This window comes from Taudactylus pleione, unplaced genomic scaffold (assembly GCF_031769625.1).
Source record: "Taudactylus pleione unplaced genomic scaffold, aTauple2 ptg000019l, whole genome shotgun sequence".
Taxonomy (NCBI): domain Eukaryota; kingdom Metazoa; phylum Chordata; class Amphibia; order Anura; family Myobatrachidae; genus Taudactylus; species Taudactylus pleione.
Window position 1 is genome coordinate 38,726,170 of NW_028284421.1, and position 14,795 is coordinate 38,740,964.

Here is a 14,795-nt window from a genome sequence, read left to right on the forward strand (position 1 = left end):
GTGCTCCTCTCAGTGCAGCCTCTTTCACCAATAGGTGACTACAAACAATCCATATACAACAAGAAAAGTCCAAAAATAGTGAAAAAGCTTTGTGCTCTGAGGTCTAAATAAATATAGAATGTAAACAAAAATGTGTAATTTGCTTTGTGTATAGAAAGTTTAGGAATAGTGTACATTTCTTTGTGAAATAATATATAAATAGGATACCTCCAAATGTGATATCCTTCAGATGAAAGTTCTTCAAATGGATATTTCAATATGAATCCAAAAACAGAAATGTCCCTCAAAAAGTATAAAATGGTAGTTCAGAATATGAAAAAACATTAGACGATCAACAACAATTTCTCCAGATGTGAAATACATCCACACATTAATTTACTATCACCATACCACGTGATATGAAAAATCTAAATACTTACCCCTGAGAACAAATAGATCCTTGGCATATATGGTCAACAGACCTTACTCTGGAGTATCTTCCAGATATTAATCATAGATTTAATATTACATCTTCAGAATGAGAAATAAACAGGATCACCAATCTGACCTTTTTTATTTTTCCGCAATAGCTTCATAGTGAACGTATAACCTGTTTTTTTTATTGTTTAATTTCACGGTATTCCACTCAAATTTAAAGAATGAATTATCTTTAAATAAGATCCAGAGATTCAATCTGATAATCAGATGTAATAGTACGCCTTTATAGATAGATATATGTGCAGTATCACCAATCTGGCTTTTCTCTTTTTCCAGGATTGTTTCACTTGTTTACCAAGCCTAGCAGAGTGATAAAGTGGAGAAGCTGCCCAAAGCAACCAATCAGCTTCTGACATTTATCTAGCATAGTCTATGAAATTAGAGAAGCTGATTTGTTTCTTTGGGAAACTTCTCCACTTTATCACTCTCCTAGGCTTGATACATCTCCCCTATAGACCCTTTTTTATTAGCCTGCAGGTTGCAGACACAGACGTGATTCCAAGGAGTTAGCCTGTGCTTTGAAAGCGGCAATAATTTAAAAAGCAAAACCAGGTAGTGACAATGCTGTGTGACTTCACAATTATAGGTTTACCAATCAAGTTTGTAGGAGTGATCATAAGGGTCAGTGCTACAATTAGGCAGCTGCGCCATGCGTGACTTAGTAATGCCTAGCCAGTGGTGTATCTATAATGGATGCAGTGTGTGCGGGGCACATGGGGTCCAGGGGGCCTCACACCGCACACCCTGCACTCATATTATTTTAAAAATGTACCTGTCCGTGGTCCCACCTCGTGTGTCAACGCTGCTCAGAACACCGGAAAATGGCCGCCGCTGTAATTTTTCCGCCGTTCTGCGCATGCGCAGTAGACTCCGGGCACACTCTAGTGCCCGTAGTCTACTAATGCTCTGGCTTCAGTCGGCTGCCGGCCACCGGAGAGAGAGGAGGGGGCCCCGCACGGGAAGTGCTCACGGGCCCCCTCCTCTCAAGACGCCCCTGCGCCTAGCTTCTTTTCATGCAACTTTTTACCTTCAAATGGGTCTTATTCTGTATGCGCCTATGGTTATATCTGCATGCAAAATACAATGTTACAGTGTGAGTGGCTGTGACACATAGCATTTCGCATGCAGATGCACCCGCACACAGAATATAGGCATGTCACATATCATTTTAATCAACAGAAGCTGCTTGTGCATCCTATTCACATCACTGTGCGAATAAGGGGAAGCCGATGGACAGAATCCCGACCGTCTGCTTCCCGACTGTCTAATCCTAGCAAGGGCTAAATGACAGGCGTCGAAATCCCGACGCCTGTCATTTTACCGCGTAGGTAAAATGACAGGCGTCGGGATTTCGACGCCTGTCACCCGGCTTACCGATCGAAGGTAAGCCAGGCGCGGACAGCCGCGGGGGGGGGATGGTTAGGTTTTGGGTTCCCGGGAGAACATAGGGTTAGGCACCACCCCCTTAAGTTCAGGGATAGGCGAGGGGAAGGGAGGGTTAGGCACCCCCTGGGGGAGGTTAGGGTTAGGCACCCCCCCGGGGGACTTAGGTTTAGGCGGTGGGGAAAGGGGAGTTAGGTTTAGGCACTTGGGAGGGAGGTTAGGGTTAGGCACCCCTAAGGGAGGGTTAGGGGGGAGAATAGGTTAGTCACTACTTACCTCTCGACGATTGGGATTTTCACTGCTGCTGGGATGCCGGTGTTGGGGTAAATCATACTGAATCCGCGAATAAGACGAACTTGCAGGTAAAAAGTTGAACGAAAAGACGCTCAGCGCTACAGTCATGCATGGTGCAACTAGAAGGGCTGTTTAACACGCAAGGAAGTAAGATGTATGTCGACACATCTGTATCCACTCACATTGAAATGATTCCATAAGCATTTGTGTATTCAACTACCACGATCTTTGCAAGAAATAAATCTCATCTAACATGAGAAGGCATAAACAAATCCCTTTTATTTTAAACAAAGTATTAAAACGAATAAAAAAGTTTTAAAAAACACCTTGAAAGGAGAAGCAAGTTTTCCTTCACAAATTTGTTAGATTATAATGGTTTTAAATCCCTTCAAATTCAATGTGCATATAGTCTACTTCAATTCCAGATATATAAAATGTAAATAGGTTCCTACGGTCTGCATTTGTCCACTCAGGGCCTAATTCAGTGATGTATGTAAAGCCGATGTTTATGCATAGTTCCGATGTTTCTATATCTGCGCATGTGCAGATCTGAGACTGCAATATCGCACGCAATTCCCCAAAATCCGTAGCAGGATTGAGATGCTGCTGGCATTTGGGGGAGAGGCAAACCGGTGCGTCCCAGAAAACGGATGCACCGACCCAGTTTCCTTGGCGTGCCAAAGCCAAGGGGACGCAGCATCACTGGCCCCGGCAGCATGACTTTCCAGGACATCCTGGGTAACTCAAATGTTCAATGGTCACACAGTTGATCCAATGGCAGTGGGCTTCTTATTACTTAAGACACCTCCTGTGGCTTTTGCAAATTTTAGCACAGTCCCTTCTTACAAAAATGCTGCAGATGTGCTACTGCGTACATCTCTGAATCAGGCCATCAGTCCTGATATAACACTTGTAGTTACTGTGCCTGAAGTTGATTGGCACACTGGTCTGTAATAGCCTGCATCTAGCAAATTTTAGCAAACTGCACAAGCGCTGTAGCGAGCATACACAGCTTTGCATATTTCCGGGTGATTGAGTCTGATGGATCTCAGACGTTTCTCTATGTACGTGAAATTGCCATTTCTTCATGGCAGCTGGGCTTGCGCATGGAAGAGAACTGTCTCTTTGGAGTGTCATGGGGGTGTAGCCAGAGTTATGTACTATTCTCAGTTGGGCAAATGTAGAGGGGACACCTATTTCAGACGGATCTATTGCACCAGCATAGAGTAAGGGTAAGTGACGATACTAGTGATGACAGCTGTGCTGACGGACAGAAAAGAGTGGGACGGTGCGACTATGAGTGCATGTAAAGTGGAATGTATAGTTACATCATAATATACAGATTCCAAATGTGGCTGCATACAGACCTGCATACGACTCAGGCCCACTTTGTTTGGTATTAGTCCACGAACAATAACAAACGCATGCATTAAAAATTACTCAAGCAGAGTATACATTTTTTATTACAATCAGCGAAGAATGCAGGTTATTAAGGTGGTTAAGAATCTCTGTATTATGGGCCTGATTCAGAGACACACACTAATGTGATCGCAGCTGCGATGCCGTACGCATTGCAGCTGCAAAAATATGCTAACGGTTGCAAAGCTTACCTGAGCATAAGGACACCCACTGCTGCCTTCTCATATGCGTACGATACCGCTTCCGTGCGTAAATATCGGTGACATCGAGCAGCCATCTTGCCCTTGCGACAGGTCTGACCTGCCACAGCCGTGGGAGCTCTTATGACACGCAGAGCTGTGTATGTAATCGCAGTGTGATAATTATGGTTTGAACTCGCTGCAAGTTCAAACACAGTTAAGGAGGCATTCAACTTGCCTCCTGTTCTAAACTATCACCTCCGAAAAACTGCTGTTTCTACGAAGCAGTTTTTCGGAAGTGAGAAACTTTTCACTGCTTGAAGACAGACTGCGGACTACACTGCCCCAACACCGTGTACGATTCAGATCCCCCCCGCACGGGTGTCCAGCCCCCTCCTTCTCCTTAGCCGGCTCACCTGTCTTCTTTCGGTGACCCGGGCCACATGTCAGCAGGGGCTCGGCAGTGCAGACACAGCAGGAATGGATCTGAATAGATCCCTGTGCTGTGTGGCTGCCTTGTAAATCTTCACAGGCTGCCGTGTAAATAGCCTGTGAAGGTTATCAGGGGCTTAACGCCGCCTTAAAGTGGCGTTCAATAACATCATCAAGTGCTTTTTCGGAACTTGATGAACAGCCCTGACACTTATTTTTTACAAAAGTATGTGAAAATGTTAATTTTCACATGCTTTTGTGAAAAATAAGTGATGATGAATAGGCCCCTATGTCTCTCAAATATATTGATTCTGAGATTGAATGCAATCTATTTTGACTTGAGATTTGCCTTATATTTTTGTTTTTCATATTCTAAACTCTACAGACCTTTTCCTATTCTTATTTTCCTGTTTGTTTCAGTTACAGTACTTCGTTTGTGTTGATTGTCTAATGTTTTTTCATATTCTGAACCAGTTTTATATTTGTGAGAGCTAGTTTTTGTTTTTTGAATCACATTGCAATATCCATTTGAGGAACTCTTATCTGGAAAATAATCACATTTGTAAGCATTAGGTTTAAGACTTATTTCACAAAGAATTCTTCACTGAACTTTTTTTATATATATATATATATATATTCTGTTTTTATTGAAATTTATCAGAAACAGAAAAATACAGACATTGTACATGATTCAATACAATTTTGAATATGTTAAGGTGTATAAACATAAACATATACCTGTCTGAAATAAAAATGAACATAATAGAAACTAAACAATGGAAAAAAAAAGAGAGATAACTGGTTAAAATAGAGAAAAAGGAAGAGAAACTGAAAGGAAGAGAGAGGAAAAAGCGGGTGAACGGTAGAAAGAGTGGGAAGGGATCTTTCAAAAATAGGGTAAATGATGATCCCTGTCCATGGGTCAGAAGTTAGGTAGTAGGCTGTAAAGATGTCATATAATTCTTGAAATCTTCACTGAACTTTATTTACAAAAGGAATAGATATTTGTGTTTGAATCTTATATTCATCTAGACCTCAGAGCACCATTTTCACTATATTTGGTCTTTTAATGGAAGAGTGTGGTTCCTAAAGGCTCAAATTATGTAAAACTAGTCCAAGGAGTATATTTACTAAAGTGCGGGTTTTTAGAAATGAGTTGTTGCCCATAGCAACCAATCAGATTCTAGCTATTACCTTCTAGAAGGTGCTAGATAAATAAGTAGAATCCGATTGGTTGCTACGGGCAACAACTCCAATTCAAAAACCCTGCATTTTAGTAAATATACCTCCAAGTGTTGCAATCTTTTTTTTTTAAAATGGACATCTGCCCATTTTAACAGTGCATTTTTAAATATAATATTTATGAAGAATATTTATCAAAACGTTATACATTAGAAAACATTAAAATTTGGTGTTATTAAATTGATCCACGTTTCCTTTGAAGATATGGGGAGAACAAGCATTGTTTGGAATGTGTTGTGCATGACAGGTTTCAAAGAACACTTAAATCTTGTTATATATGGATAAAGAAAAAGCATTTTAATGGCCAAGTTGAAAAACTTATAATTATGGAGCATGTCCTCTCCTTTACTCACAAGATGAATTTGCTGTAAGAAATGGATGACACTTATCTCTAAAAGTAGTATGCTTGTATTTCTAGGTGCACTGCTTATGGCTATCCGTCTTCGTGGAATGAACCTAGAGGAGACCATGACGTTGACCAAAGAAATGGTAGCCTCAGGTTGTGTGCTCACATGGCCAGAGGAATGGAGTGGTTGGTTGGTGGACAAACATTCCACAGGAGGAGTGGGAGATAAAGTCAGTCTGCCCCTGGCACCAGCACTCGCTGCCTGTGGTTGTAAGGTATTAGATGACAGACAAACAATTTTGCTCACTGTGAACCTATTCGCCCTTCTCTGCCGTTTCCTGCTCTCACCCTAACAGAGACAGTCAGTTATCCAAAGCAAACAGTCCATCATTAGATTCTAAATTGCACTAGAAAATTACAGACAGAGGGGGAAATGTAATAGGCTACAAGTTGTAAAAGTGCAGATTTTTCGGCAATTGTGTGGCTGGATTCAAAGTGGCCATATTTTTAAAAGCAGAAGCAGGTTGGCTTTGCCTTAAAAAAAATTGTTGCTTCAAATCTCAAAGCATAATCACTGAAAAATCTGTACTTTCACAGTTCTTATAAGTTTCCCAAGATGGATGTTGTCTTCCTTCTATTTAACACACAAATAGCATTTGATATTCTTTTGTTCTGTCACCGTGACTTACATAATAGAAATGTTTTAAAGTTCAGACTACAATCTGGTTTTTGAAACCTAAAAAAAGTTCTTCAGTTTAGACTCATGAATGCTGGATATTAAACAAATGACAAGTCTCAAATCTCATCCCTTACATATATTAAGGTTTGGTAGTCATTTTATAATCCCCAAAAATCTTTCATGCTTTAAATCTGCAAGATTCCTAGTCATAGAAAAACTGCCTTATAGATTTAAAATAATTCATTTAAAACATAGCTACATGTTGAGCAATATAATTTAGGTGTTTATGGCCTAACTATTGCTAGGTACACACTGTGCAATAATGAAATAAAGGTAGATTCACTCCAGGCGCTACCAAATTGTGAGCACGAAAAAAGTTCTACATGAAAGTTAAACATAATATATCCTTCCGCCAATTTTGTCCAAACAGTGGTGTTTATGTTCTTTGGTCCTGTAAGTATCTCTAATAGGAACAATAATGCTCAGCAGGAATGAGATAAAAAAGAAACAGGACAGAACAATTTGTATTAGTGAAAATTTACGATCATGCACTTAAATATTGATAGTAGTTATAATGAAGATACAGGGGAATATATAGAGGGCACCAGTGTTTTTTATATATGGAAAATGCCAGACTACCACTCCTAGGGTGAGATGCATCAAGAGTAAAACGCGGTCAAACCCCGCCCCTAGTCTTCTCATACAGAAATAGGATGATAATGCTCACATTTATGCCTACATAGCAAAATGTGGTAATCCTCCTATAAAGGTATCTTTAGCTTGTGTAAGTGAATCAGCATATATCCCTGGTCTGTCTGAACACATCATTGACCAGTAACTGCTACGTTGCATTACTTGATAACCATTTGCAGCTCTTCGTGGAGTTTATGTACCCCCACAACAATGGAATAATCCAGTAGGATAATGCAAAGTGTCATCAATCACAAGTTGTACCACCGTCTGCTGGTAAGTTTGGCCTTTGTATAGTGAATCTTGAAGTTAATAAGAATTGTGGCACTTACCCTTCTGATGAAACTGTCAGAGTTTAGGAAGAGAAATGCATTAAGCCTTAATGCATTTCTCTTCCTAAACTCTGGCAGTTTAGTGATTAAGGTTATATAATAACATACTGTATCAGGGGACCGGGAGCTTGCTGCTGTTGCAGCCACTATACATTTATACACTAAGCAAGGAATGGGCCGCATCGGAGACCTCTATACATTGTAAAAAAAAATTGAAAGACTGGAAAGCAATACTTATGTATTATATATTCTTTAAAATTGTTTAGGGGAGTTTTTTCCAGACATTTGATGCTTCAGATACAGTTTACTAGTCATTTAACTCTCAAATTAATATTGTTTGTATCTTACTGCTCACACATCTTTCAATATGGCTCTAGTACTACAGAACTTTTAGCTCATATGATACCTTGTTATATCAGTGTAATTATCATAGGGGCCTATTCATGTTTAGTTACAAGGGTGGCCCTGAAAAGTATAATTTCTTATCCGCAAATCATATCAATGAATGAACTTATGTGACTATTTACCAATCTTCTCTTGCTGGGACAATGGTTCTGATAAGAGTTCATCTCAGAAAAGAGTAAATAGTAAAATTATAACCTGCACTATCAGTATTGCTGGGTTCGGCCCTGGCTTCTCTACAAGGGATGGCTAAATAACGCAGAGAACATTGAAGTGGCCCCCATATAATGCAGAGAGCATTGCGGTGAGTGCCATATAACACACAGACCATCAGTGACTGCCAGATAATGCAGAAAGCATTGCAGTGACCGCCAGATAATGCAGAGACCATTAGTGACCTACATATCTAATTTTTACACCCCTCACATACATGTAAAATAAATACACCCCCCCACCACAGACAGAATTAAAACAGACACCAATGCTCCCCCCTAGAAAAAAATATATCCCTCCACATTGCATAAATATACCTACCACCCCCCTAGATAACAATAGGAGAGTGATAAAGTACCAACCAATCAGCTCCTGTCAGTTTACAGGCTGTGTTTGAAAAAAGACAGGAGCTGGTTGGTTGGTATTTTATCACTCTCCACTTTATAACTCTCCAAGGCTTAGTGCATCTTCCCAAACATTTTCACACATCCACTGGCACTTACCTGTGCAGAAGGAGGATCTGTGTGGTCCCTGTTGAGCTCCATGGCAGTGGCGTAACTAGGGCAGGGAGAGCGGGGTACGTGCCCTAGGCACTGTGGGACTGGCGGCGCGGGGGGGCGACGCCGGCCACGGTACCGGCCCGCCCTAGTTAGCCAGTGTAGCACCGACCGCAATGTGTGCGGTCAGCGCTACACATTTACACAGGACCGGCGCTAGGCTTCCAGTGTGCTAACACACACATCGCCGCCAGCACGGCAGCGATGTGTGTGTTATTCACCAGCCAATGAGAGTCAGACAGACTCTCATTGGCTGCTGCTGCACACACATCCTCCGCCAGCGCTGGCGGAGATGTGTGTGAATCAGCAGCCAATGAGAGTCAGATAGACTGTCATTGACTACTGCGTGCCCACTGCAAGAGCCGGGCTTCCGTCCGGCTCCTGCAGTGGGTAATGGGAGAGACGTCATGAGGTCATGATGTCTCTCCCATAATGCATTGAGCGCCAGCCTGGGAGGACTGACATGCGGTGACCTGAGCAGGAGTGTGGATTCAGGTAAGTGTATTTTTTTTATTTATTTTTTTGTAACTTGTGTGTCTGCACTACGGGGGGGGGCTACTACTACTGGGGACACTATCACTTGGGGTGGCTACTACTACTGGGGACACTATCACTTGGGGGGGCTACTACTACTGGGGACACTATCACTTGGGGGAGGCTATTACTTCTGGGGACACTATTACTGGGGGGGCTGCTACTACTGGGGACACTATCACTTGGGGGGCTGCTACTACTGGGGACACTATTACTGGGGAGGCTGCTGCTACTGGGGACACTATTACTGGGGGGGGCTACTACTACTGGGGACACTATTACTGGGGGGGCTGCTACTACTGGGGACACTATTACTGGGAGGGGCTACTACTACTGGGGACACTATCACTTGGGGGGGCTACTACTACTGGGGCCACTATCACTTGGGGGGGCTGCTACTACTAGGGACACTATTACTGGGGGGGGCTACTACTACTGGGGACACTATTACTGGGGGGGCTGCTACTACTAGGGACACCATTACTGGGAGGGGCTGCTACTACTGGGGACACTATTACTGGGGGGGTGCTACTACTGGGGACACTATTACTGGTGGGGGGCTACTACTACTGGGGACACTATTACTGGGGGGGCTGCTACTACCGGGGACACTATTACTGGGGGGCTACTACTGGGGACATTATTACTGGGAGGGGCTACTACTACTGGGGACACTATTACTGGGGGGCTGCTACTACTGGGGACACTATTACTGGGGGGGCTACTACTGGGGACATTATTACTGGGAGGGGCTACTACTACTGGGGACACTATTACTGGGGGGCTGCTACTACTGGGGACACTATTACTGGGGGGGTGCTACTACTGGGGATATTATTACTGGGGGGGGCTGCTACTACAGGGGACACTATTACTGGGGGGGCTGCTACTAATAGGGACACTATTACTGGGGGGAGCTACTACTACTGGGGACACTATTACTGGGGGGCAACTACTACTAGGGACACTATTACTGGGGGGAGCTACTACTACTACTACTGGGGACACTATTACTGGGTGGGAGCTACTACTGGGGGCACCATTACTGGGGGGGAGCTACTACTGGGGACGCTGCATCAGGAGGGGGAACGTCTACTGGGGAGGACTACTACTGGTGGCACTATTTAAGGGGCTTACTACTAGGGGACCACTACTGGGGGCACTAAATAGGGAGGACCACTACAGGGGGCAATGTATAGGGGGCACAGGATAGGGGGGATCACTGCTGGGGGCCTGCATAAGGGGGACCACTACTGGGGGCACTGCATGGGGGGGACTACTGCTGAGGGCACTATATAAGGGGCTTACTACTATGGGAACACTACTGGGGGCACTAAATAGGGAGGACCACTACAGGGGGTCACTGGATAGGGGGGGGGGATCACTGCTGGGGGCCTGCATAAGAGGGACCACAACTGGGGACATTGCATACTGGGGGTACTGTATAAGGGGCACTACTGGGGTTAAGGTGCATATGGAAAGTAATGTGATGATAAAGGGGTGTGTCATGTTGACACGCCCCATTTTTAGGTGACCATGCCCATTTTTCGCACATGGGAGGGCCTCCATTTTTACATTTGCCCTGGGCTCCAAATACCTTAGTTACGCCACTGGTAGATAGTCACTCTAGTCAGTGACAGGTAGATGATACGAAGGTTTGTCTCATTTTTAGTACTGTACTGATTTCTGATAATGCTGTCAAATGCGGGCCCCTTGACTGTCGCAGGCCCCAAGGCAGCACCGCACCCAGGAAAATCTCAATGCCCTGCACTCCTCTTTTGATTGGCTCCCCCTCATTAAGTGACTCTGCTAGCCAAGCCCATTGATCGTTTGTACCATTGATGCCAATGATCGATGGTTAACCCTATTATTTACTGCTCATATTCAGCCACTGGACCTCACATGTACAAGTTTAGACTGCCGAGACAGATCTAAAGATTCCTTTACAAAATTAGATTGCATTTCAGAGCTTTTTAAATTAGAGAAGTCAACAATTCCCATTGAAATAAATGGTGACCATATCATACTGCTTTATTTAGCTGAACGCAGGATCTCTCTCAGCAATTGATATATAGCTGTGTTTGCAAGACTTAATGAGATGAAAGGTTTGATAAACAGGCCCCTTAGTGCTATGTCTGACTGTTAATAGTAAATTTGCATTGGCTGTATTAGATATTTAGGGGCCCATTTAGCAAACAATATTTGCGGCATTAAAACAGACATTTTTGGGGGATACCCTTAAATATTAGTATCCCCAATATGTATGAAGGAGGGACTGCAGCAGATATCGCCAATATCTGCTGCGGTCGCTTCATTTTCGACAGTAGCTGCAGCCCCTATAGATTTCTACGGGGGCTAAAAAGCTGTCTGATTTACCAAGCTCCACAATGTGAAGCATTCCTGAGTTTGCATCCCGCGGCTAATGCCTCATGAAGATGGTGTTGGCTGCTATAGCCTATGGGCTACACTTCGCATGATTACCAGGAGAGAGTTCCTCCAGAACCCGCAATGGCCACCGCACATACGCAGTATGTCGCTGGGGGTCCCAATATAGTAGTGAAGTGACCACCAATGCGATCACTTCACTCTTAACGTATTTTAGGGACAGGCTCCTTTTCGAAGCCGCTGTCCCTGTATGCGATTTTTTATACATTTGAACTGTAAACTTCTTATTAAAAAATTAAGATTTTACAATTAATGGGTCTAAAACCTGATAATTGATAAATATGCCCCGTAATGTGGTTGATGTTAGATACAGATGTGTCAGCATACATCCATCCTCTAGTCACTCCAAATAGCCCTGTTTAGCATGCCACGGAATTTTGAGTGCTAGGGTAAAATTTACTAAGTGGCGGGTTCTAAACCCCAGCGGTTTGGTAGCGGATTGATAGAGGGTTCTAAACCTCGGCAGTTTAGTGGCGGTTTGACTGTGGTTTGTAAAGGACACTAAAACCGCTGACGAGTAATTTTAGCACTAGCCCTGTTCTATTCTAAAATGTGTTTTGACGGCAGTTTCAAACCAATTTTGACTGTAGTAAATCTGCGGATAGCTAAACCGCCGCCAAAGCGCCGGGGTTTAGAACCCACCGCTTAGTAAATTGTGTCCTTCACCTCTCCAAAACACTAATCATAAGCAGGGCTGGCAACAGAAATTCTGGGGCCCAGTACACATATTTTTGCCCCCTCTCCCACCCCTCCTTAACACTGCCTGGTAGGTACAAAGCTGATATAAGCAGGGCTTAAATTGATCCTAGGGAGGCAGCAGAAATTTATTTTCTCACCGTGTTTAAATGAGTTTCCTCCTCCAGTCCAGAAACATTTTAGTAGGTCAATTGGCTGCTGACTTAAATGTACCCTTGTAGGTACAGTATATGTTAGGGAATGTAAACTCCAATGGAGCAGAGACTGATGTGGCAAATACTCTCTGGTGATGGGAAGTGAAATTGGTTGTTAATAATAATAATAATAATAATATCCCTACAGCGCCAGTGTCCTCTCCACCATATTGCTTTGCAACACCCCCTATGGTCCTTTCCAATATGTGGCAACTTGTATATATTAGGCTCAATATAATGGATTTTTGTTAATGTGATTATGATTCTGCATCTATTATACTTTTAAATATAGTTGGCTTTGTGTTATAACTTTAGTAATCTATTTGCTATTTTGTAAAGTCAGTTCTCCACCTCGATTCTCACATGGAAGTCACATCCCTTTCAGTGCTGTAGCTAACCTTAAAGCACATGTGTTATGCTGCAGCGTCCCTTCATATGCGTGGTCTCCTTCAGTATATAGTACACTGGACAAGCTCCTCCATTCCATCTCAAACTTCCCCATCAGCATTGCGCCACCCGGCTCCCCTTTCCTGTTAGTAGTAGTGCAAGGAATTCATTGGTTGATAATTGAAGTCTGATGCTTACGAGCAATGCATGCTCGAGCCAGGTTTCTTTCTAGAGTAACCACAACCAGGCACAGAATCTCACTGTGCACCTTCGAAATACATTTACTGCATAATGGGGTAAAAAGAGGATTGTGCTGGGGTTCCTCGGAAGCTCGGGGCGCTGTACATGTGTACCCGCTGTCACCGGGCCTGACCCTAAGTACCTAAAACACTATAAGCGCACTAAGGGCCTGATTCACTACCGATCGCAATTGTGATTGCAGCTGCGAATTCACACAGAATGCAGCTGCAAAAATATGCTAATGCCTGCCAAAGCACAGCTGGCATGAAGATGCCCACTGCTGCTTTCTCATATCCGTCCAACCTAGCTCTTCAGCGTAAACATTGGTACCATCGGCGCACACGTCAGCCAGTCACGCAGCATTTATAACAGGTTTGACCAGCCGCAGATACTGCAAGTCTCGTTGCACACGTATGCAATTGCAGTGGCTAATTTATGCACGCCCATGAAACAGCGTTCAAAACAGATAGGCACGTCTGCGTTTCTCGGACCACTCCCTCATCACAATCCTCAAACGCTGACACTCTGTCACTCACTTTGTACTGGATACCTGTATGTGTCCGTAATCACAGTGCAATCGTTGTGCACGCGCAGACTAATATGCATGCGCGATGGCAAACAATCTTATATGTGTCCGTATTCGCAATTGCGATTGGTACTGAATCAGGCCCTAAGATAAAAACTTGAGAAATGTTGCAAAAGACAGGTCTGATACTACTGACCCGCGCAATGTATCGTTTTACTTAACCTGCGACTTTAAACTAATTCCTACATTACAAAATTGTAAGAAGTGTGTCCAAACTGAAATCTAAATTGCAAAAACGCCTTTCAGCATTTCTGGGCTACATGCAAAGCAGCCAGGATTTACCCTGCATGCAAATATAATGTATTCTCACCCCTTGCATTGCAACATGGATTGTACAGGTACACCTTTACAGTACTTGCTCTATCTTACTCTATACCCAAATCTGAATCAGGCCCATAGACTGGTCATATCTATCTTTGAATCTCTCTTGATAGGGACATCTAAGTGTTTTTCTGCTCATGTTGTTCTCCATGTATAAGGTTCCAATGATCAGTGGACGAGGACTGGGACATACTGGGGGAACACTGGACAAACTAGAGTCAGTTGCAGGATTCCGCTCACAGCAGAGTCCTGAACAGGTATGAGGGGATCATGTGTTTGTTTGAGCAATATTTAAACAGAACAAATACAGTACTTGCCAGCAGGATAAAGCACATCAAAAAAGTTTTAAAAATACTATATGAAAAGCCTCATGCTACCACAGAACACTAAATGTTTTTACAGCTACTGCACTAGTTAATATGCATTGCATGAGGAATTCATTTTAGGTCTACTTTTCTGTAGTACTACTCTGCTGTAGTGTCATACGAAATGTAAAATTTGAGCATTCCAGCATCGGACCTCTGCATTTCCCTGCTTATTATATTATGTGCAGAGGATTCAGGACCTCATTCAGAGTCGGTCGTTGCAGCTGCTCGGTCGTAAGGTAAAAGGGGCCGGATATGCAAATGAAGCGCTCGCAAGTTGCGTCGTTAAGTTGGGATCGTTAGCTGGACGAGCGAGGGGAGGATGTGGCCGTAAGACTAAAAATACGCCCCCTTCTCGTTCGCAATGAATGTCATCTCCGGG

The 14,795-nt window shown here is 43.4% G+C and overlaps 1 protein-coding gene across 1 annotated transcript in view; it reads left to right on the top strand.

Moving 5' to 3' along the window:
• Positions 1–14,795, top strand: part of TYMP (thymidine phosphorylase) — a 73,081-nt gene that overhangs the window by 14,122 nt on the left and 44,164 nt on the right. Inside the window, exons 4-5 of the mRNA XM_088447245.1 lie at positions 5,845–6,047; positions 14,207–14,305. Coding sequence (XP_088303371.1) covers positions 5,845–6,047; positions 14,207–14,305 — 302 coding nt within the window. The remainder of the gene's footprint in view (positions 1–5,844; positions 6,048–14,206; positions 14,306–14,795) is intronic.